This window comes from Bombus vosnesenskii, unplaced genomic scaffold (assembly GCF_011952255.1).
Source record: "Bombus vosnesenskii isolate JDL3184/JDL3185 unplaced genomic scaffold, Bvos_JDL3184-5_v1.1 scf7180000016261, whole genome shotgun sequence".
Classification (NCBI taxonomy): domain Eukaryota; kingdom Metazoa; phylum Arthropoda; class Insecta; order Hymenoptera; family Apidae; genus Bombus; species Bombus vosnesenskii.
Window position 1 is genome coordinate 757941 of NW_022884330.1, and position 23179 is coordinate 781119.

The window sequence follows — 23179 nt, forward strand, 5'->3', positions numbered from 1 at the left end:
CGAAAAGAGATCAACGTATCTGTACAAAGTTCGCGAGTTTGCGAATTTTCAGCCGCCATTTATACGCTGGGCCCTTTTGCCAACGTTGGTGCTCGAACCTGCCCCTTCAGCTACCATATGTGCATGTACGCGTCTACCTACATATAGGTACGCGTGTACATGAGCAACATGGTTGGATCCGTGTGTTTATAGTGCACGCCATTTTTATTTCCTCGAATAATTACTTACTCTCGATCGACTCTTAATACTTGTTACGTATACGTTAAGGGATATTCAGATTCCCCATATTATTGTTGTGTATATTTCTAATTATACGTATATATATACACACATATATAAATAATTTCTGCCGTAACATCGAACAAATCATTTTACGTGCGGACGTAACGTCATTAAATGTCAGGAATACGCAAAAGAAAATTATAGAAGATTAGAGATGCGGTTGGGAACGTTGCATTATCCTTTGTCGCTGTGTCGTTCTATTCGAGCAAAAACATGCTGGGAAAGGAGTAACATGGTTTGGTGACCGTTAGAATCCTAATTCCGGCACATCAAACGATTGTCCTATTTTAACGTAGCGTAACCGCAAGAGACATCGTTGCTATACTTTCCTATTCTCCATCTGCTGGAATAACTGCATGCTAATCTTAGGGACAGGTAACCGTCCAAGACAATAACGATACGCTGCAGTTAAATTCACGAAGGGATTATATTATGACAATAAACACTTTCGGCTGTTGGCCATAAAAGACACAGCGAAATAGCGCGGTGCATCCAAAAGCAAAAGTCCCTTTGTCCATGACTCGTAGTCAGCAAAAGAGGAAAACTTTTTACTCAACTTTACGATACGCTTTTATACGATATTTCTTTAATCGACGATTTTAGCAATCCAACGTTAACGCGATATACGTTCCACGACAACAACCGTGGTGAGTTGATAATTTATCTTTGAAAATTCAAGATCATATACAGTCCACGTGGAAGAAAATTTGAATTTCTTCGGCAACTTACCCTTGGAATATCTTCGTGTCGGATAGACCAATGGCAACGATTCTTGAATACGAGCATTATGAGAAAGGACGAACCGTAAGAAGAACCGAAAGAGTTATGTCAAAGATAAAAAAAGGGATTTGCGTGAAAAAGAAAAGCTACTCATAGCAACCCCTGGATATTGTCATCACGGGATCCATCCGTGAGATCAGCTCTTTTTGTGGAACGTCATCTTTTTCCCTACGATTTCACGCCGGGATAATGGATTCCTCGATCCTTTGGATACGCTCGTTACAACGGCATTTCGAAACAGCTGCAGCTGCCAGGCTAGAGACCCTGATAACTAGAAAATCTTGCCTGCCACTAGACCAGGGAAATCAAAATAAGAAAACAAAAATCTACCAGAGCAGGAATGAGAAGCTCTCGAAAGCGGAAGTACGCCCTTTTAGCATTTCTCAGCTAACAGATTTTCTTTGCCGCTGATTAGTCCGTAGAAAGTCAGCCAAGAACATGACAACATAGAAGAGGAATAACAGAACGAAATAACGTTTCTATCGAGATGTATATTCTATTGAAAAATTCTTTTTTTTATTTGGAAGAATTTTACAATCAATTCTCATTGAGAATTATAAGTAAATTATTCTGTTTGTATGTTTGATTTTAGCTGAATCTGATGTTTAAATCTACTATTGAAAAATAAAATTCGTTTCTAAATCGCACAGTGAATTGATTTGTCCCTGAGAAGATTAAAAGTAAAGAGGAGATATTATTATTGTTGTTGTTGTTGTTATTAGCTAGATATAGTATTAGGACGTACTAGAATAAAAATACAAGCGAACGAATGAAAGATGATTTCAAACGATCGAGATAAACATTCTTTGTCTGAAACGGTTGAAAAATTGCTATTTGAAATTTGTGTATACACAAACCAAAGAATACAAATTTCCCATGTAACAATTTAAAAATTTAGCCTATTTGTAAAATCTGAATATTTGGAATTTCCACATTCCAACCCTCCTACAACTATCCGAGGTTATTTCGTTCTCGATCTTATGTTCTCTCTGTAGAATATCGATCGAACAGATTACTTATCCGAGGAAACTCGCGACTTAAATGTCTCTAACCTCTTATTCAATTTTACTTTTTTAATTCCAATAGGCAACACGCGGTACTGTTCAAAAAAAAAAAAAAAAAAGAAAGGAAAAAGAAAAGAAAAAGGCAAAAAGATAGCTAGCCAGTATTGTTCGCGTAACTGTGACTAATTTTTACAACGAATTTTAGCGCGTCGAGCAAAGCCGAGTCGAGCCTTTCCTATTTCTCTACCTTCGCATAAATCTTACTCCGCGTAATACTTATTTGCCGCTATTCACGGGGTAATTCCCTGTTTCCCGTATTAGGCACGAATTTTTCGAAAATTTGATTCGGTGAAAAGATAAATGGAGAAAGAAGACACTAGATTTTAGCCGCGAAACCCATATAATGACCATGTACAGCTCGTATTTCATCCGATTATTCGTACGTGCAGGGCGATTTATTGCTCGGAGAATAGTTTTCTAGGCCAACAAGCTAGAGTCGCTAGAGAAATAAGAAGGGGCACGAGGATCGTTTCGAAAATGGGGAAGGGAATGGAGAGGGAAACGGGGGGAGGCCATCCGGGGCAATGCCAGCTGCGCTACCGTAACATAACGAGGCCTAAACGCGGGCGCCTTCTACCAATAGGAACCAACTGTTCATTAGGCTGTTGGTACAGGCTGCTCCAAATTATCTACGAGAAGAACTTACTGCGAGGGTGTAGCCAGCACTGAGAGATTAGATCTCGTCCGGACGAAAACTGAACATCTTCTGAAATCCTGCTCAACGCACGAGAATCGGTTATATACGAAAAATATCATGGAAATGGATTTGTGTCTTACGAAAATTGCACCTGGTTAGATAAATGCAATAACGTTGTTTTCGGTATCTTATAGAATAGAAAGGCATCGAAATTCGACAATTTTTAGCATGTAATTATTTGATATTTGGTAGCAACCGATTTTAATGTCATACGAAGTACGTGCGAGAAATTCTCTATTCGTACACACGATGAGTCATTTTAGAGATTTGATCATATTTTTCATCAGGATGTAAGAAGAAATTTCTTACGTACTAAGAGGTTATCCAAAGATGCAGAGCGTTGTCTGCACGTACTACAAACTAACATCTTTCTGATAAATTCGGAAGGATTTAAACGAAATTGAAGGGAAGAAGCTAAAGTTTATTCGGTAAAGTGCAAACAAACTCACTATGAATCCATCTAACGTTTTCTCTTGGTGCCCAAAAACCCTCTAGCGACAAATACGGGGCGAAATTTCACTCGTTGGAAACCGCAGCTGCTGCATTGGCAAGTTAGGAATCTCCTAAATCCTAACTTATCGACCGTCATGGTACGATGGTAATTTATTCTAAACTCCGCCTAAAGCTATCTATAACACAGATTCGAAATTTATTAATTAATTGCCTTTCGTAGCGATCGTCATAATTATAACTGAGAAACTCCGTTACTCTATACGTAATTATTGCGCTTATGTAATCACGCCTTTCTAAATGTTTACTTTGACTCTATTTTTAACTTATAACTGTTTCTACCAGAATAATAATTAAAAAAATAAAAGTCCTTTTAACATAAAGTAGAAAGAACAGCTTTCGCGCAAACTATGTTCCACTGTAAAGGAAAAATCGTATTGAAGAACGGGACGCGTTACCGATCGGTATTTCTACCCTTAGAATCATTTTAATCGTGTTAGAATAACGATGAGACAATATACGTGTTATGTAAGGATCGACAAATCGGTATATCTTAAATATTTGTATTTTCAATATTATGGTGTGTCGAACGTAAGATATAGGTTAATTTAAACTCACGGAGAACTTCATGATTTTTATGTTTTCTTGAATCTTTTTCAGGAAAAATGTGTTCTATTTTTTGATGCATCGCGTGGAAACATATGGCAAGTTACAGATGTAGATTGTACTTTCGACTCGACCGAAGCAAAATCACATAATATGTACACCACGTAGCAGCTGCGAACCCAAGAGAATGCCACAGCAGCTTTCCAATTCATTTTCCGTTACTCGGATTTTCCCTCCTCCCTTTCCTTTTATTCGCGAGTGATTAAGGAAAGCAATGAAATATACCGTACAATAGATGTCGGAGAAAGACACGAATAACGATTAAAACTGTAAACACCAAAGAAACAAATTATCGTCAACAAAGAACCGTTCGTAGTATTTACCATTCTCCCATGTTATTCGTAATTATTCATATGTCTTTTATTCTCTTCTCTATACTTTTCTATTTCGTTGAAATAGGATCGCGTATTTCTTTGGTAATAAATACATTTTAATGATTTAATTACACCGGTTGTAACGGGTCTAGACAAGTTTGTAAGTTACAAATAAGTTTTACGTATATTCATACACAGATGTAGCGTATGTGGATGGTGAAACAAAATATATAAAATATCATATATATCAATATGATCGTACGAAGCACGCGAATAAAACGAGAAACTACGATGCAATTTTAAAATGGCGCTACGTAATTTGTTATATCTAAGAGGAGGTAAACTACGAAATATAATATATCACGGTATATACCATTACCGAGGGAAGCCACAGAGGAAGTTTAAAAAAGCGTGTTCCTGGCTAATGTACCTACTAAGCATCGTGTTATGGCTTTAACAGGATTACGTTGGTAATACCGAAAGTATATTCAAATTACACGAATCGTGATTAGATTACTTAACAGTGTAGTATGTTTCGAATGGTTAGGATATACAGATACAGATATACCTAACAGAATACAGACAAACGTAACGATAAGCTAATTCTAATAGCTATAAAAATGTGACAAATATTTGTGATTTCTGTGCTTTTTCTACACAAGCTAGAGAAGCGTTTATAATATCCTGTGGCTAAGTTTCCTTTGCATACGTCTCTAAGGACGCCCCCATTAAACGGTGGACAGGGGTAATCGAATAGTTCTAAGCTACCGGAGGGTCGGAATAGGCGTTCTAAAATTGGGAGGGGTACGTAGGGGAACAGGAAAACCGGATGGCACGACGAAACGTAGTCGACTATATTCTGAATTCATCCTCCATTTCGAAACATAATTTTTATTTCGCTGAAAATACCCTATTCTCGTTGATATATTTTTTTAAAGCAAAGAATCTAATAAATTTATCGGTTAATTTATCATATCCATGCATCGTTCGGTTAATTAAACGAACCGAAAATTCCAACTTGGAAATAAAATATTTGTATATATTCTGTTTGTGTCGCGTATTCCAACTTGTACATAAATAACTTTTAGGGAAAAATATAAAGCATGATTTCATTCGTCTACAAAGAACAAACGATTATCTACTGATTTAATACGTACGTATGTCCTTGCAGTTTACGTTCTACGTTCGATAATCACGAGAAAAGCAATTTTAGCTAATTAATCGTTACTCGTGGAAGGCAGGTGAATAGAAACAACATGGACGCAGTTTCTTCCTTTTCCAACCTCTTACCCTGAGCACCCTGACCCTGGCCACATAGGCAGCTGTCTCACTCCACCCCTTTGTGGACATGGCACTGCTCTAACGTAAGAGCGGATTTGTCTATGCCTGCACGGTGCGCAAAATAGTGTATCGCAAGGCTATCGAAAATCATCTGCGTAAAATTTTATCATCCATTTCCTCGATTAATGGAATCTCTCGCTTATCGACTCGATATATTTCGTTTCTATCTTTTACGAATTAGACCGATTCGAAAAATGATCGAAATACACTAAAACATGATCGTTTAAATTTCAGGTACGTAAATGGTTTTAATAATTTAGAAAAAGTTATTGGTATTTTAGTAAAATTATAGTAAAATTACGTGTAAAGGTTTCATAATCGTTTCACGTACGCGTATACATCAGAAACAGTTCGCACAAAATTTGCATTTAATTTTAGCATCGTTCATTGAAATGTCTATGATGCTTGCACATTAAGCAAGTACCTAAACATTTGTAACGAGTCAGAAGAATAGATTCTACCCTACTGTTGCTGCAGTAGAGGAACGTAACGAAGGTTACGAAATAGTTGTACAGAAATCATCTAGTCGCCTATATAAATGTAAATCGGGCACGAAGATACGCATCTTCGATTCATTCGCTGGTCTCATCGTTTCCAGCGGCGCTTAGCAAAAAAAAAAAAAAAAAGAAAAAGGCTGATAGATTCGTACAACGATCTTTCAATATGAATACCAACGACGAAGCAGGAGCAAGGAACTCGTTAACCATGCTACCGTTCGCCGAAAACACCCGGTAGATTTCTGCAGGAACCGAACACGCGCTACGGTGAGAAAGAGTAAGGAAACGACGATGGGAAGGCGCGAGAAAGAGAAACGTGGACGCGTTCGCGCGGGTCGCCGCTCACACGCGTGTACCGGCCACGCGTACGTACATTTTCTACTCGCGTACACGCATGCTCGTGTGCGTGCACGCAACCTGAACGAACGAGCGAGCGAGCAAGCGAGCACGCATGCACGCGAGAGCGAACATGCACGCAGACACAGACACGTTGCCGGCTGCGAAAACCGGCGTGCGAAAATTGTCCAATGAGAAACAGAGGCGGGAGTCGGTGGGGTAGCCACGTGGTCCCATCCGAGCCAATAGAAGGCGATGTGTTCGCGAATTTCGAGTCGGTTTCCCGCTTAGCGCTCGCGAGCTTCTAGTTGCTAGAATAAGACAGACTGTAAGAGGGAAAAAAAGAGTGAGAAAGTGCACGCACGAGCAAGGAGAGACAAGAAGGTTGTACGGTTGGTAAAAAGGAGCAAGGAAGAAGGAGCGGAAAAAAAAAAGAGAAGAGTGACGAGTTTGCATCGTATTGCCCCCCAGGACACGCGAAAGAGCAAATGAGAGGAAAGAGAAAGAGGGAACGAGAAAGGGTGAAGCGACGAGAAGAAGAGAGAGAGGGAAAACACGGAATGAGAGAGCCCCTCGGACGTCGTGTCGTGGTCTAGCCAAAGAGACAAGAGACTGGTAGGAAGGTGCGTCGTCGTCGTCGTCGCAACGAGAGGAGAGGAAAGAAAGAAAGAGAGAGAGGAGAGAGAAGTAGCTGGACACACGGTGAATCGTCAAGAGAACGGTCAACGCGCGTCCCTTAACCTTAAAAAAGTTGAAGAGTCATTTCTGAGAAGACACGGTCGTCGTCATAGTCCGCCGATCGGTCGTCGCAGTCATCCTCGTCGGTTTGTATGATCGAGCTGGCTCGAGAGACATCCATCGCTACCGGAAACACGCCAAGTCTGTGTACTACCGGTGTCGACTCGACGTGACAGAGAGTCGTTGTACCTCGAAGCGAGCGGGAAATAGACAGCAGTTCCAGAGGAAAGGAAGAAAGGAGAAAACAAAAGACAGTAGAGCCAGGAACGCTTGGAAGATCGTTCAAGAAGTTACGATAAACCTCCTGTGTCCCTTTCGTTTTTTGGTGTGCAAGCGCGAAAAATCAGGCCGAGTATCACGCGAGAAAGACAATCGTGTTCGTCGAGACGTTAAGATAGTAGGAAAGGAAAAAAAAGGCGACGAGAAAGACCCTGACGAAAGCGCGCTCTCGTGTTCGTTTCTTCCTGCGTGATAACAGGATTTTCAAGATCGTCATCGTTGTCGTAGTCGTCGTCGTCGCCGTCGTCGCCGTCGTCGTCGTCATCGTCTGCATCCCGTACGTGTATTCGTCTCGTATCGGGGATAGTTGCGATCCTGAACGTGTCGTAAACGTGCCGTGGTCGTGTCATCGTCGAGTTCGTCCGCGACTTTCATCGGTGTATCTCACTTCGGGTCTCCTTGTGCGAAATACTCGGTTGTCCATCGTTATCGCGACGTGATCGTACATCCTCGTTGGCGTGTTGTGGACAACATCGTCAGCGATCGCATCGTCTAGCCGCGTGCCACTAGGCTGCAAATTTTTCAAGCCACGTGACCGAGACGCATCTCGGAAAAGCCGCCACCATAACGTCCAAGAGCGAGCCAACCACCATGTCGAAGCTCTACGTGGGCAATCTACCGTCGGATTGTAACGAGAGTGCCCTCAGGCAACTCTTTCAGGATCATAATTTGTCGTGTACGACGATCCTGGTGAAACGAGGCGGCTATGCGTTCGTTGACTGTACCGATCAATCTGTAGCGGATCGTGCAATCGACAAACTTAACGGTGAGTTCAGAATCAACAGATGAGATAATGTTGGATAGATCGCTTCGCTATGTCGCTATACTTTATGTTCTTATCGGCTGTTGCTACGCTGATACCGAACCTCTTGTAAAATATATGTACATACCTATGTATACTGCTTTTACTATGGCAATATATCGCTACGTTTACTGCTGTTGTCGCTATTATCACACAGGGTCTGCTGTCACGTTTCATGACTGAACGAAGAAGAACCTTCGCAAGGGGCAATGCACGGTACATGGGGCCTTCGTGATTAATTTAGACATTGCAAAATGTTTTTATCGCTTTACATGATATTACTCTCTAGGTACGGCCTTTACACTCTGCGACCAGGGAAGTCAACTTGTTTTCTATAAAGTTCTTTTGTATATTACGTGTGCAACAAGTTCCGTCTACCTGTACATTAACATTGTCACGCTTTTACATGCTTTTTCAACTAGTTTGTAAGATATTCTAAGTAGAAATATATGAACATTTGCACGCTTGTACATATGCTTCACACGATTTTCTGCTTACATTTACTTTCCTACCTCGATCGAACGATCGGTATCCTGTATATAGTCAACCCTATCCAAGCCCATCAACGCAATTACAGATATGTATATATTACACGTATATTTTATTTATATACACATGTATTCGTGTATTAGAATATATTTTTTTACTATACCTACGTGCAAATAACAGGCAACTTCACCGTGTTATTCGGGTAAATCGATCGTCAATTATATTCATTGGCGAAAGGACAATCGCGACTCGTTGCTGATTCCTTAATTTTTATATTCACTTCGATCGCTCTAACCGTGAAAATACCGTGAAAACAAATTGAATACGATCTATTTACGCGAGTTACCTCGAGGAATCGGTGACCGCTTTAGACGAATAACCACTGTACATTTTCTATCGGATTGAGAGCCCCTGTATGGGATCTCGAAAACGTATTCATCGAAAACATTTATTTTTCCATTTTCGCCGAATATGTACTTTGTACGTTGCGAATACCACGATACAGTCTACGACTTTAAATATTTTTACATCGTACAGGCTAACATTCTATGCCTCCTTCGCCTGCGTAATCGTTCGAAGGTTTTCGTCCGAGCGAATCGTACCTTTGAAATTCCCCTTAAAAACGGCGCGAGATATAGAAACTACTTTACGAATGCTCGGGTCGTGTGGAAAACTTATCCACGTGGTGGAGAGGCGCACGCATCAGCAAGATGGCGGAGCCGGTTATACCGGCAAGGTCACGCGTGTGGGTTTCGCCTTTGAGATAAGTTTCTGATAATCATTCGCGTCGTGGCCAACATACTGTTGTTGATCGATACGATTGCCAGCTTCGCCTAACATGGCAATGGTGATTCCGGCATTGAACGAAAATTACGATATAATCGGGCGACTGATAAGCGGCTGTTTAATCGTAAATGATTAGAATCCAATTATCGCGAAAGAATACTGAAATTTCATTCCGACCATGCGTTACCAAGGGTAACGGTGCGTAAAATAAATTTCATAGTCTATCGATAGCCTTGTTTGTCAAAGGCGTAGGAACACTGCGAAAGCGAAAGATCGATTAAAATCGCTAAAGACTACGTAAATCGATGCAGCTACTCTTTTTCTCATAATCCATTAGTAACTTGACGATAGTCGTAGACGAAGAAACGGTTACCGACATGGTCGACGCGTCTTTCATATTTTTCGTAAAACGATCGCACGCCTATAAATCCTGACCATCCGTACTGAATTTCAACTTTGTCTCGAAAAGTTAGATCGATACTTGACTAGAAACCACTCACGCCTGTACGTCGGTGATTCTCCCGCCCAAAAAACGTGGTCAAGGTCGCGTCTGTACGCGTGACGTATGGTTCCCCCACTGGCTTGACGCGAGGTTAAAATTTACATCGTGAAATACCGCCAACTTCATCTCGACGCGTCCGTAGAAATTGGTTAGTCACACTCGTCATGCACGATGGCCATGCTAATCGAGTAAATCCAGATCGTAAATTTTGTCGACGACTTCGTAAGCAACGTACGCGCATTTCTACCTACGTTGATCGATACACTTGCGATTGCTTTTAGAGCTTGATAAGGTTAACGGGATGGAAGAGCATGTAGAGTACGCGTTGATATTTCCCGAGGATCGTTTTTAAACCATCTTGCCTATATATCGTATAACAAGATCGTTCGTATCTGTAATCGCGAAACAATCATTTTCGTGTCGTACGTATATAAGATAAATCACTGTCACGCTCGTGACAGTCTCGTAAGTACGAGATGCTAATCGACGCGCAATACTTGCTTCGCCATGATAAACCGATTTACGGTAAAGATTCGATGCGACGAATATAATATGTCTATACGATAAAGTAATTCTATGTCGTATAATTAAAATAAAAGTTAGATACTTTGGACACGGTATAAATTACTGCGAGTATTTGAATTCCCAGGAAGTACGGGACGTAAGCAGTTGAGAAAATTTGGAGTATAATGGTAGGCAAAAATGTAGCAAAGAATACCACGAGAACGGTCGGCTTGCTTAGAAGCCGGGTTGCAAGAAAGAGGCGCGGTACGAACATTGGAACGATTCATAGGGAATAGTCTCTCCCTCTATTTCGTTAGCAATACAGAAGGCTCAGTCGTTGCTCTGCAGCAGCGGTACATATGTATGCGGGGCTGATCCTTGGATACAATACCGTGTGCGGAGAACGTTACCGCTTAGTACAGAACTAGTTTGGTGGGTTGTGTTACGTTTTAGACCAACTAAACTAAGGCTAGTCGCGGTTAAACTACATCAGACTACAAACATCGATATTAATTCACCGAGGACTATAGCTTCGCCGCCATTTAATGTCTTCATTTTGTTCGAGTCATGAGAACATCGTACCGACTAAAATGTTGTCACTATTTTCCAACGTAGAATTATAATTAAACGAAATATCTTATAGTACCTTAATAGCTATAGAAAACTTTTACTATAGGAAACCGTATTAAAAAATTCTGTTTCGCGTTAGAATTTATCATAAAAATATCAAGGTACAACGATTTTTAGAACGTAGAGGCATCGTGATTTCGTGGGAATATCGTTCTTCGTGTTCAAGTTTGACGAAACGTCCGTATTCAATGGCCGTTTAGCTGGTTAAAAGAGAGGAAAAGAATGTATATTTTTAATCGCAAGTTTCCAGTTGTTCGTGGTTCGGTCAGCTTGATTTGTCGCGTGCCTGCTCGAGACCACCTGCTCTCGAAAAAAGTTACCTGTTAACAGTGCACCGGTAACCGACACTGATGGAACTTGACGATTCGGTTTCTCCTCGGACATAGCGAACCTCAGGATTCATAATAACATCGACGCAAATTAAAAACAAAAAGAATAATCCTATGTTAACACGCACGATCCTATTACGATAACGAAAATTTCTGCAGATCGTGTCAAACGTTATTGCTACGCGTCCAAATCGCGTCTTATCGATCTACGTGACGTGCAAAATGATACGCGCACACACAGATAACACGTGTTTAATAAAAACGATTAAACTTAATTACAACCATTATTCGCGCTCTTTGCAACATAACCAATGTTCGATCGAAGTAATGGTTCCATGTTTCTCACGAACGTTCAACCCAAACGTTGTTGTACGTGTCGATAATATAAAACGAATCTTACACCAGCTATTATTAGCGGGAATCTGTTTCTACTTCACGATGACTGCGAAGTCCAATATTTTATCTTCTAGTAGAGCGGTTAAATGTTTCTTTCTTCGGCTCGAAAGAATTCCTTTATAGTCGCGATCATCGGGTCTTACAACGACGTCCGGGTAAATTGCGTTCGTTGTACACGCGCGGATGAAAATTACTTGGTTTCGGCGTATAAAACGGTAATTTGATTAATCGAGTATTAGGTTGAGAACAACGGTGAAAAGAAGTCGATTTAACACCGACACGAATGTACGGCTTAAGCGCAAAAAGTGCTTGCGCGTCTGCAAGGAGGAAGTGCTATCTTTAGAGCGGCGAAAAGAGAGTGTGCGGTGTCTTCTCGTCTTCTTTTTCGTCTAGCCATCCGCTTTCATTAACTGAATGGTCTTGGGACCAGGGGGCGAGAAAGCCATTGTGAAATTTCAACATACTCGATACCTCGAAATGAATGAAACGTAATGATTCTTCGCACCGAACTTCCCTATCAGTCACGCGATTTCGCAACCGCAAATCAGTGGCTTAATTAGCCGTGGCTTTTAACGACCGATAAAATTCTCTCGTTGCACCGAAATTAAGCGATCGTAATTTTTTATTCGGTCTTTAAAGATATCGTTTAAAGAATTTTGAGGAATCGTTAAAACCACTAATTTATATCGTCGGAGGAAGAAGAAGAAAAAAAGAAAGAAAAAAGAAAAAGAACTCGTTAAAATTAAAAGCATACAGCATTAGGATTAGCATTTCGAGGGAAATCCACGCATTTCGTTCCGCGATATTGGAACGAAATTAACGAGGTTACATCGAACCGTAAAATGCTGATAACGTTGAGACGTCTGTATGATATTATCCCCGGAGCAGTTTCTATTTTGAGTGTTTCTATATTGGCTTCGTCGACAATTCTCTATTTCTTCCTTAGGCCTCCCACGCGGCGACTTTTTTTCTCTTTTCTATCTACATTGTCTTCGTCTTTCGTGGCCTCTGTTCGCTCGAGAAACCTTTGAAGACACGTGTTTGTTTTAGATACCCGGCCGTTGACTTGCCGGCGAATAACCGTGTTACCACTGTTACCCCGAAACCAAACCGTTTTCAACGAAATCTTTCTTATTGTAACAGTGGCATCAGCTATCTTCTTACTCCGAGCATTGCCCGTTCAACGCTTTCCCTTATATCTTCCCAGTGGAAAAAAATAGGATCACTCCTTATCGTTTACCGTATCCTATCGTTATCTGCTACCGAGTTTTTCTCTACGATTACCGTAGCTAATCCGCTTACGTAATCTGTATTTTCAACGAGTAACGTTCACGATTCGTTCGTCGTAAATTCGTGAAAAAAGATTCGACGCGCAGCAGCCATCTGACAAAAAGGACGAACGAGGGAAATCGCGACGAAAACGTTTCTTTAAAACGCATCTTATCCAGACTACCGACTTTCGTCCTTCCCTTCTGCCCATGAACGGAATCTTTATGTCAGAACGGGGAAAAAGAAAAAGGAGAAAGACGATTAAAGCGTCTGCCAGTTGTGGCGGCAGTGAGTCCTCTTGGGCCCACGTGCGCGTAATTGTCAGGTACGAAGAGAGAAATCCGAATCTTTCGACAGGTGTCAATGAACTGGGCAACGACGTATCCATCGAAGGATAAGCGAGGAAGATAGAAGGAAGGGAGGATCGGCGGGTCGAGAGAGAGAGGAAGGAAAGGCACGAACAGCTCGTTCGCACCTGCCTCCGTCGTATCCTACACAGGGCTCACGGTGATTTCGCATTTCGTCAACGCGACTCGGTGAAACTGATTCCCTTCCACGAATTAAGAACAATCTCGCAGTTGCGCGCAAAGTACGATCGAGTGGAAATCGAATGGGAATCGAATGGGAATCGAATCTCGGGAAAATACATTTCGAATTTTTCTTTAAGATTACGTGTACGTTTCTCTGGTATCTTAATTAACCCGCTAATTGCTACACGTTGAAAGGAATGACTTTCTGATAAAATTCCAAGGTAACCCAAGAGACGATCTGCAATATGTAAATTAATAAGTTACATTTTATGGCACGTAATCTGATCGAAGATCATCGAAATACCGCGAAATCGTGACAATGTTTACGACGTCTGAAATACTCTAGGAACGTAGGTAGCAGTCGAGGGTCGAGGCGGCGACTTAATTTGTTTCGAGCTTCTATCGCCGAGTCGAAATTCGAAGTATGGGGAGTTTCAATCGAAACGATAGGAAGAAGAGTCGTGGAATAACTGGCGTACGTGGCAACGAGGAATATCGAAATAACGCAGGCAGCGAAAGAGAGGGAACTCATCGTAGAAAAATTGCATCGGCATGGCGCCATTAATCTCCGAACGAGCGGATATTATTTTAATTCTCAAACCTCGGACCGAGTCTCTTCCGAGAAACGCCGCCCTTTGTCCCGGTCGGCTCCACGAAAGAAAAGTGACCGAGTGATTTAATCTACGAACGAACGGAGACCCTGGACTCTTTCTGCTTCTCGCTGTTCCCTATGCCTCTTCTTTTCTTTTCATTGGCGCGTTTCTTTTTTGTCTATCGAAGCCTATGTATGGTCGAATTCAACGGTTCGCATCGTGAGCATTGCTGGAAGAAAATCGCGCCGAAATCACGATTCGTCGGCTCCACGAGTTCCGTATTTAAGATAGGCGAACAGGAATAAAACAACAAATTCTACCGATACCAATTCGTAGAACAATTGCCACGGAATAATAACCGGTTTACCGTAAACGTATATTTTTGGATATTCTTTGACAAATGTCTGGATCAAGGTAACCGGACAAATCTTACAGATATTAATGGTTCGATCATCGTGGCGTGATGATAGCGATTTGGTCAATCGTTGTTGGATAACGCGAAGTTACATACGAGTGCTCGAGACATTGGCTTACTATGTTGAAAACAGAGACGTCAAGAGATAGGGGCGTTGACGCGTGTTCATCTTACACGGAGATTCATGAAATATTCGGCCACTTTATACAAACGTGAAATTCTGAACTTTGTCCATTTGTCAGATAAAAGTCGTTATCGTGCGCTGCCGCGCTACGACGTTCACGCTATTAGCGATGTACGCCGTACAAGTAACTTCACGACAATCTCGACAAGTGCCGCTCCGTTTCTTTCGTTTTCAGTATCGTACACTTTCAGGAAGAAACTTTCGCCATTCATATCGTATCGTACGTATATCGCTCGGGCGAAATCGAGCACACGCGCTGGTTAACTCGGCGTAGTCGATCGCAACGAGATTTAAAATTGATCGACACGCCACCTTACAATACACATAGGCGAATTTTTCATCGTCTTACGAATCGCTATCTCATCTTGCACGCAACAAAATATGTGTAGCCGCGAACCATGCGAATTTTCGAGGAAACACGTACTTGATCGACTCGACAAATTTCTCGTCGACATCTGCCGTTCGATCGTCATAATACGTACATGCAACAAGTACATTGGATCATGCGTAATTTAACAGAAATTCAGAGTCGTTGTAATTCGCACAACGTTTCTAGATGAAACGACAGTTTCATCGAGGGGCAGACTTAGGAGAGCTTGGTACTTCGACAGAGATGAGAATTCGGGGATGTCGATAAGGATATCGTAAACACGACGAAACGGACGAGTCTAGATACGAAGGTATCGTGGTGTGAAAATCGAATGGAGAGTGAGATTTTGCGTTTGGCGCGCTTTCTGCGGATTCTCAGTCAGGACCTATCTTAACGTGCGTGGGCCCATTCGCTTCATTCGGCAAACTAACCTACCCGTCTAAGTAATCCATTGTGCTTCTCGTGCTCTCTTTGTGTGGCCGCTCTCACGCTGCGAGCGCGGCACAAGGGTGTGCGAGAAGGAGCAAGAAAGGAGAGTCCTTGGCGCGAGAAAGAAGCGGCAAAGGAACGAGCAGGACAGAGAAAGGGGGTGGAACAGAGGGCGAAACAGAGAGAGAAGTATGCCACAAGGCCAACCGAGACCGAAGCAATTTTTGCTTTATTCTTTGCCAGGCCGAAAACGAGCGTGGATCCGACCGACTAACTGCTCCAATTTTATTTACCGCATCGTGTCAAACTCGATCGACGCGACGTCTCTTCGTCCTTTTGTCTTTTCGCGATATCCCGCGGCCTCGTACGATCATTCCTGTTTCTTCTTTGCTTCTCAAATTTCTTTTCGAATCTTTTTTACCGCGTAACAAACTTCGCGGGAAGATAGCGCGATTGTCCTCCAACCGTATTTATCTTCGTTTATTAAAAGGAACCATCCATCCAACTATTAGTGTGGGAAGGCGATATTTTTCTTTCGTCCGTTGGAGGGAAAAAGTTTTCATTGCTTCCTTTCGCTATTTCGTTCGGTTCGTTTTCGTTTCTTGGCTTCCGACGCGGAATTGAGATTAATACGAAGCCAGCGTACACCGTACGTTTGATTACCGTCCCATTAAAAACGGTTCCGATGTAGGTACGTTAAATTTTACCCAACGTTCCGGTGTATTTTCTTCAACGAAACGTTACGTTTCCCCGAATAGAAACACGTGCCCTTCCTTATCTGCGCTTCTAGAACGAAACGCCTCGTGTGGTTCGTTACCGAATATTCTAGCCACACGCAAATGTTTACCTATATATCGAATCACGCGAATGTTTATATAATTTTATTCCCGAACATTTTTCCTTTAGATCCTGTTATATTCGCGGTCGTTTTGTATCTGGATCGCGTGTCCCCGTACCAGAAGCGATATTTGTCAGGGAAACGCGTTATTTGTCTTCCGATGTTTCAAATGACATCGTTACCAACATCGACGTCCTTGTTTATCAAGTAAAGTGGAAAAATTAGGTTCGGCGAGCAACGTCCGATGGCTGATCGATCTTTAAAAAAAAATCGATATACGCGAACTCGTTTGAAAATATTAATCGGCAAATTGCTGGGTAGATTCGCGCGATTTCGACCCGTGATTCACGATTCGCAAACGATTTCCGTGGGACTGAACTAGCGAGTTGTAACTCAATAGTAATTTATGTACCTAGCCGTGCCAACCGCCGTGTCCAAGGCATCGGTATTCAGCATCGGCCTGGAATGCGCAACAGGAACCTGTTCTCATTCCCATTCCCGCGCAGCGCTACCCAAATATTTTATTACTTCCCCGTGGAGCCGGTGCTCTCTCTAGCTCTCTTTATCTCTACCTCTCTTCCCTTTTTTTCTTTCTCCCTTGCTCCTTGACCGACGCAAGAAACTCCTCGCTGTTATGTCATCCTGTAAGGCTCGCCTTATCGTTGTAGCGATATTTCAAACACTCCGAATACGTCTCGAGATTTCGTAGATGTTCGAGGAATCAATAGTCGTCTAATTTTGCTTCTGCTAATAATTACGTATTGAATATCCGAGGTTACGAACGAGTATTTCGCCACCGGTGCTTGGCCGAAGAATCGTCTTGGTGTATCAAGTGCCGAGATATGAAAAACGCTGTACTGGCAGCCGAGATACGCGAGCTTTACGTTACCTACGTTGGTGAAGCTATCGGGTATCGAAGCGAACGCTTTCTATTAATAATACACGCGTTATAAATAAACGTTGATAACCGATCAAGCTCGAGATACATAATTAAAGATGATTCACGACTTCTCGTGCAACTCGCTAATTACGTATTTTTTCATCTTTATTCCGTTACGTTGCATGTTCGAACGATTGCTAATTACGTAGATATAATCGTCGGCCAAGTTCGCGTCGTTTTACAAATTCGAACGTAACCGGGTTTCGAGGCATGAAAGCCCGTTCGATCGCGTCTCACCGTCAAGCAGAAATTGACGAAATTTAAGTTAGGAACCGGTAAAACGTATCGAGAAAGAGGGACAAAGAGGAGAAGCGAAATGAAAAGGGAAGGCGCGGCGAAGCGAGAGAAAGAGGTGGAAGGAAAGAGCGAGAGAAAAAATGAATATATATTAGATAGATTGCGCGACGACCTCCGGATAGCTCTCCTAAGCTCGGTCTCGCTCGCTCTCGACTCACCTACCTGGCAGTTTTCGTTGTAGGCATCAGCAGGGAAGATGGTGGGTAGGGAGGGAGGAGGTAGGAGCACTAAGGAGACCTTGAAGGCTTGCTAGCCGGGTGCCGGTTAGTACTGACCCACTATAAAGGCACTTGCCATCCTGCTCGTTCAACAGGACAATCTACTATTACTCTCTCCCTCGGGAGAGCCTGCTAACCTACTCTCTTGCCCACATACACCGACTCGATCCGAAAACTCGCTTCTAGACCCTGGCTGCGCTTAGCTCAAACAGCTTCTTTCTCCCTCCCTCCCTCTATCTCGCTGGTTTCTCTCCTTTTTCACCCGTGCTCTCCGTCTCTATCCCGTTCACTTTGTCGTCCCTCGTACGCTGCCTTCCCTATCTCATTTCCACTCCCTTTTTTCTGCTCCCTTCTCGCTGCCGTTCTAATACCACCACGGCTACACCCCTCGAGTTCTCGCTATTTCGCTTCCTCTCGCTCCTTCTCTTTCTCTTTTTTTTTCTAGTTCGCTCTCTCTACTCCCTCGTACGCGAGTGTGTACGTTACACGAACACACGGCCGCGTACACGAGGCATACGGTATACACGCGGAGCGAACCCCCGAAAAATCTCTGTGTGACTGGGTAAGACGCGCGTACCCTTCTCTACGTATACGAGTGCTTGTTGCGTGTGTCTCTCTTATGCACGAATTTCACCGATGCTTAGAAAGAAGGAGAGAGATTCGAGCGTGTATCGTGTGTAAGTATGCCTGTGTTTGTAGGGAGTACCACCTAGCATAGCAACTGCTGTTTCTGCATTTCTTAGCAGCGCGCCCCATGCGAGATGCCGGTATATTTTAGGCATATAACGGGTGTCCCGTTTTCGAAACAGATGCCTACGCTTCTCTTCGCGGATCGTGCGTCTCTCGCGGTTACCCGATAACACGTCCTGTAATTGTAACTTCGTATCACCAACGCCAGCTAATCCATATCGAAGTTTTACTTCGTCGTAGGAATTTTTCCGATTTCGTAACTTGGTATTCGAAACAGGAGCGGATCGTCTTGTGGATGAGACTCTTTTCTCGTAAAGCATGTCGAGTTCGTTTACGATACAACAACAAGGATATAGTATGATACGATGTGGTAATAACTAGCAGGGTAAAAGTTCAAACCTCAAAAATAATCTATTTGACTCGATTTGTAAATAACGAGTGCTTAAAGAAGACAACGCGGGTAGTGTAAATATTAAGCTCGTTCGAAAAAATAATCGACCGTGTGACCGTCGTAAATTTTGACACGAACGGGATCATCGCGATCAAACAGCTCCTGCTTAGTTGAAAATTATATTCGGTGGAAGACGACGTTGTAACCTATCGTAATAGCCTACTAAATGGCAAACACGTGAAATCAAGCGTAAAAGCACACGTCGAATTTAACGCAGCATAAGAATCAAATTAAAACCTCGTCAAGTTCTACCTTCCCTCCTTTTTTTTTCTCACCTTGTCGCGAATTGGCTTTCGCATGAAACCTGTTGGTACTCAGGCTGAGCACTCGTGCATGGAAACACTTACGAATATTATTGCTACAGGGTGAGATGAACCATTCGAGGGGAGACTCGACACGGGACCATACTAAGTAGCCATTTAAGCGCTACTTCCTCCTTTTCTTTTTTCCCCATCTCTTTCTGCCTCTTTTCACTTTCGAGTACTTACAGAAGATACCGTAACGCCATCTTCTCCTCGTCGTTTTATGTTTAATACGCGCATTTTTAATTCATTCGAATTTCCAAGCTAGTCCGCCCGGTAGGTTATATTATATACCCTCATTGTACCAAGCATTCTGCTGCATTTAATAGACTCCTCGCGAACACAATTCCGCCACTCGCCACACGCCATTGTACCCCGCAAGAGAGATCTACCCGGTTTTTCTGAAGCGGACTCGGCTCATTCAAAAAAATACCACTCCGCGCACGAAAATGAGAAGCGCCGAGATCGTTATCGATGTTCAACGACAACGACGACGACGATCTGCGACGGTCTGCCACGATCATCAACAAGCCTGCGTGCCCACTTACTTATGGCGCAAACCGACTGTAACTAATTCATGCGAACACGGATCTCCTTTTCGCCGAACCACTTCTAAATAACTTATTATTGAATCGAACAATTCCTCCTAACTTATAAAGCTATGCAAAACATCTAAGAAAACGATACAGATACATCTACTATTATGCGTATGCGTATTTCTGTATAAATTTTAGGCAAAATTATTACGATTAAATGCGAATATCTCATTTCTACCGACCTTTATTAGAAGCTCGTCTTAACGATCAATCCACTGCATTCTGACATCGTTGGCTGCCATATTTGACGTCTTGCTGCCCCGTTTGTTCGGAAACATCTTACACTTCGTTCTTCGTTTTTTTTTACATTGAGTATACATCAAGCACACATCGTTTTCATCTACGTATGTCCGAGGATCACGAATTACAAGTAAAAGAACGTTTTCTTCGTAAGTTTTCTTTCAAATAGTTTTTCGAACTTCGCTAGTCGATATTTGTACATTTATCCATTTGTAATCATAAAAATCGTTTAGTAGAGGTGACGCCTTTCGATTGCCAATTTGTAGTTTAAACGAATAATATTTCGTTACCAAAGGTTATACGAATTGAAAAGGAGAGATTAAATAAAGTATTCTAATACTTTATTTTGCCGGTATTGCGAACAAGATTGTTTTGATCATAGATCGTGAGTAGAGATCGCGCCATTTGCTGCCGACCGAGCTATGTTTACATTCTTACGATGGCCTTGTCTTGCGAAGTAATCGAAGCGTATTTCTGTTCACGTTTAATCGACTAGAATACAAAAAAAAAAAAAAAAAAACACACGTCCTTTCGAACAATCTCAGAGTTGAATGGTTTTTTCCCGGAATCGACGAGTTAAACGTTTATAATCTATCACGTAATTGACTCTTGTGCACGTCGTGTTAATCACCGTAACTGACTGATTTCAAAACATGCGCGCGCATCCTCTTGTCGCGAACAGGATGCGCGTAAGAAACAATCACAGTTTAATTACCAATCATATAACGGATAAAATAGTTATTTTTCATGTAACCAAATTTCATTTTGTATACGACGAGCGAAAAGGGTCACTTTCGATGGTCGACAAAAGTGGTTTCGTAGATTTTTTTGGCATTACATTTAGAAAGAGGAACTGGTTAGAGAAAATTAGATGGGTCTAACTGGCAGAAGACACCTGGTGCCTAGGAAAGGAAATACTCGTGTATACATACATTTATGTATATATACGTTGTGACCCTCGGACCGTGTCGAAAAATTCGCTAGCCCGAGACTATGATCACGGATACGTTCACATAACCTCTTGATCCTGATTAGAATATGAGTAACGTACGCGATAGTTTCAAATCAGTGCAGTGATTTTTATGCCGTTAGACGTTGTATATGTGCAAATCAAAACCCGGAAGCAACCGCCAAGTTCTACTTCTCAAAACCGGTGTACAGCATATTTTTCCATGAGAAAATATCCCATCTGTAGCTCTGACCAGGGTCAGAGTTCAAATATACCATTGGTTCAAACAGGTTGTCCAAACTGACCCAATAAACTAATTCTCCTATTTCCTAGATGCTCTGAGAAAATTCAAGCGTTTCGTATTTATTCGGTTATCTTGCCTTTGGTTTTTTTTTCCTTTATATAACCTATATAACAGGTTATATTTATTTAAATATAACTTTTCGAATAATAGTAGAAACATATTTGATATCCATAGTATTGTTTATAAATATGCTTTAAAATTGTGTTCTTTTCTTGTTTCAGGATATACCTATCTCGGATCAGTGCTTGTCGTGGAGCCATCCGTTGCTAGTGGACCGAAGAAACGGTAAGTTTTGAATTTTTTCATAACGTACTTCGCGTAAAATCGTGTCTGAATTTCGTACCACGGTATCGTATTGTGATTAGAAACCAAGCGTGTGTATCTACTGTTCTACTAGCTAATACGTGCGTTACTCGGTTGATCGGCGATATTCTCGACTAAAACGCCTTTACGATAAAACGCTTTGCTTTATACATTGCGTTACTTCGTATGCAAATATGCACGTATTAAATAAATTAGTCATGAATCGTCCTACCGTGGTTGTAATCAAAATTTATTCGGCCAACGAATATCGTTAACCGCTGTCCTTTAAACGGTCGTAAATTTGGCGAGCGTGCAGGAAACGCCTGGTGGAATTACACTTATATTATACATTAAGTATTTCCAGAAAGTTGCTCAACTTCTCAGGTTCTGCTACCGTGCGGATAGCGCCGAACCGACTTGTCCTTACGTGCTAATAGTCCATTTGTCTTCGAAAAATTTTATGTAATCGCTTACACAAACTTCAACAGCGGTTATTAACCTTAGGCAATTTCTCGATCAAAAGAGAGATCACGCGTAATGCCGGCATAACGAGGTGCATAATTGGCCGCACGCGAGTAAATGCGCGCGAGCGCGCATACACGAGAGTTTGAACTCGTGCCGAACGTGTCCAAGCAAAAATCGTCGAGGATTATCCGCAGTGGAACTCATCCGCGTCATAGAATTTTGAATAATTGTCGGATACCATCAAAGGAATCGTACGGTTAGCTCTACAAAACAAAGATGGCCAATTACACGCTTCGCTCGAGGTTCGACCGAAGCGAACTTCCTCGAAAACTTCGTTATCTATTGTTATGCAAATTTCCGCGGTGTTCTTTTATCGCGATTGCTTCCGTCGATAGGAGCATAGGTGCCGTAATGGGATAAACGATGTTACAATTCCTAGCTTCGTTAAATGGTATCGTTCTATATTTATGCATGGAAATTTGTAGAATATGAATTACATTTGCACCATTTTCTTTGCATGCTGCCACATATATTACGCACACATGGATCGCTGGTACGTATCTATTGCCACTATTATCCGTCGATCGTATCTGTCAACGGGCGTTAACGTTAATTTCTTCGCTGAAAACCTACCGATCCTAGTCGATCGTTACTAGCGCTACTTCTTTGAAATTAAATCGTCCTTGTGTCTTTGTCCTGGCTGAATTTCTATTACGAAGGACTTTGACGTTGTTCGATGACCATCTTTTAATCAAGAAATTTTTACGTCGATATCGATTTATGCTTCGTAAGTGGAGGATATAAAATTGATGGAAAGTGGCATTTGATCGATCATTAATTACCGTTTGCTTCGATCGATATTATTGTTTTGATCGAAAACTTTCTACTCAGAGCTGCTTCCTAGTAGAAACGTT

At 42.0% G+C, this 23179-nt stretch overlaps 1 protein-coding gene across 1 annotated transcript; it reads left to right on the forward strand.

Annotated features, from left to right (window-relative positions):
* Positions 1–6749: 6749 nt before the first annotated feature.
* Positions 6750–21786, forward strand: LOC117241659 (insulin-like growth factor 2 mRNA-binding protein 3-A). Its single transcript, XM_033507600.1, has 2 exons — positions 6750–8210; positions 21719–21786. Exons 1-2 carry the CDS (start codon positions 8036–8038, stop codon positions 21784–21786), a joined length of 243 nt encoding a protein of 80 aa, XP_033363491.1. The 5' UTR covers positions 6750–8035.
* The last annotated feature ends 1393 nt before the right edge of the window (positions 21787–23179 follow it).

Coding starts and splice junctions, on each gene's coding strand:
- LOC117241659 (XM_033507600.1), top strand. CDS start 8,036: ATGTCGAAGCTCTACGTGGGCAATCTACCGTCGGATTGTAACGAGAGT. Junction 8,211..21,718: donor TGCAATCGACAAACTTAACG/GTGAGTTCAGAA, acceptor TTCTTGTTTCAG/GATATACCTATCTCGGATCA.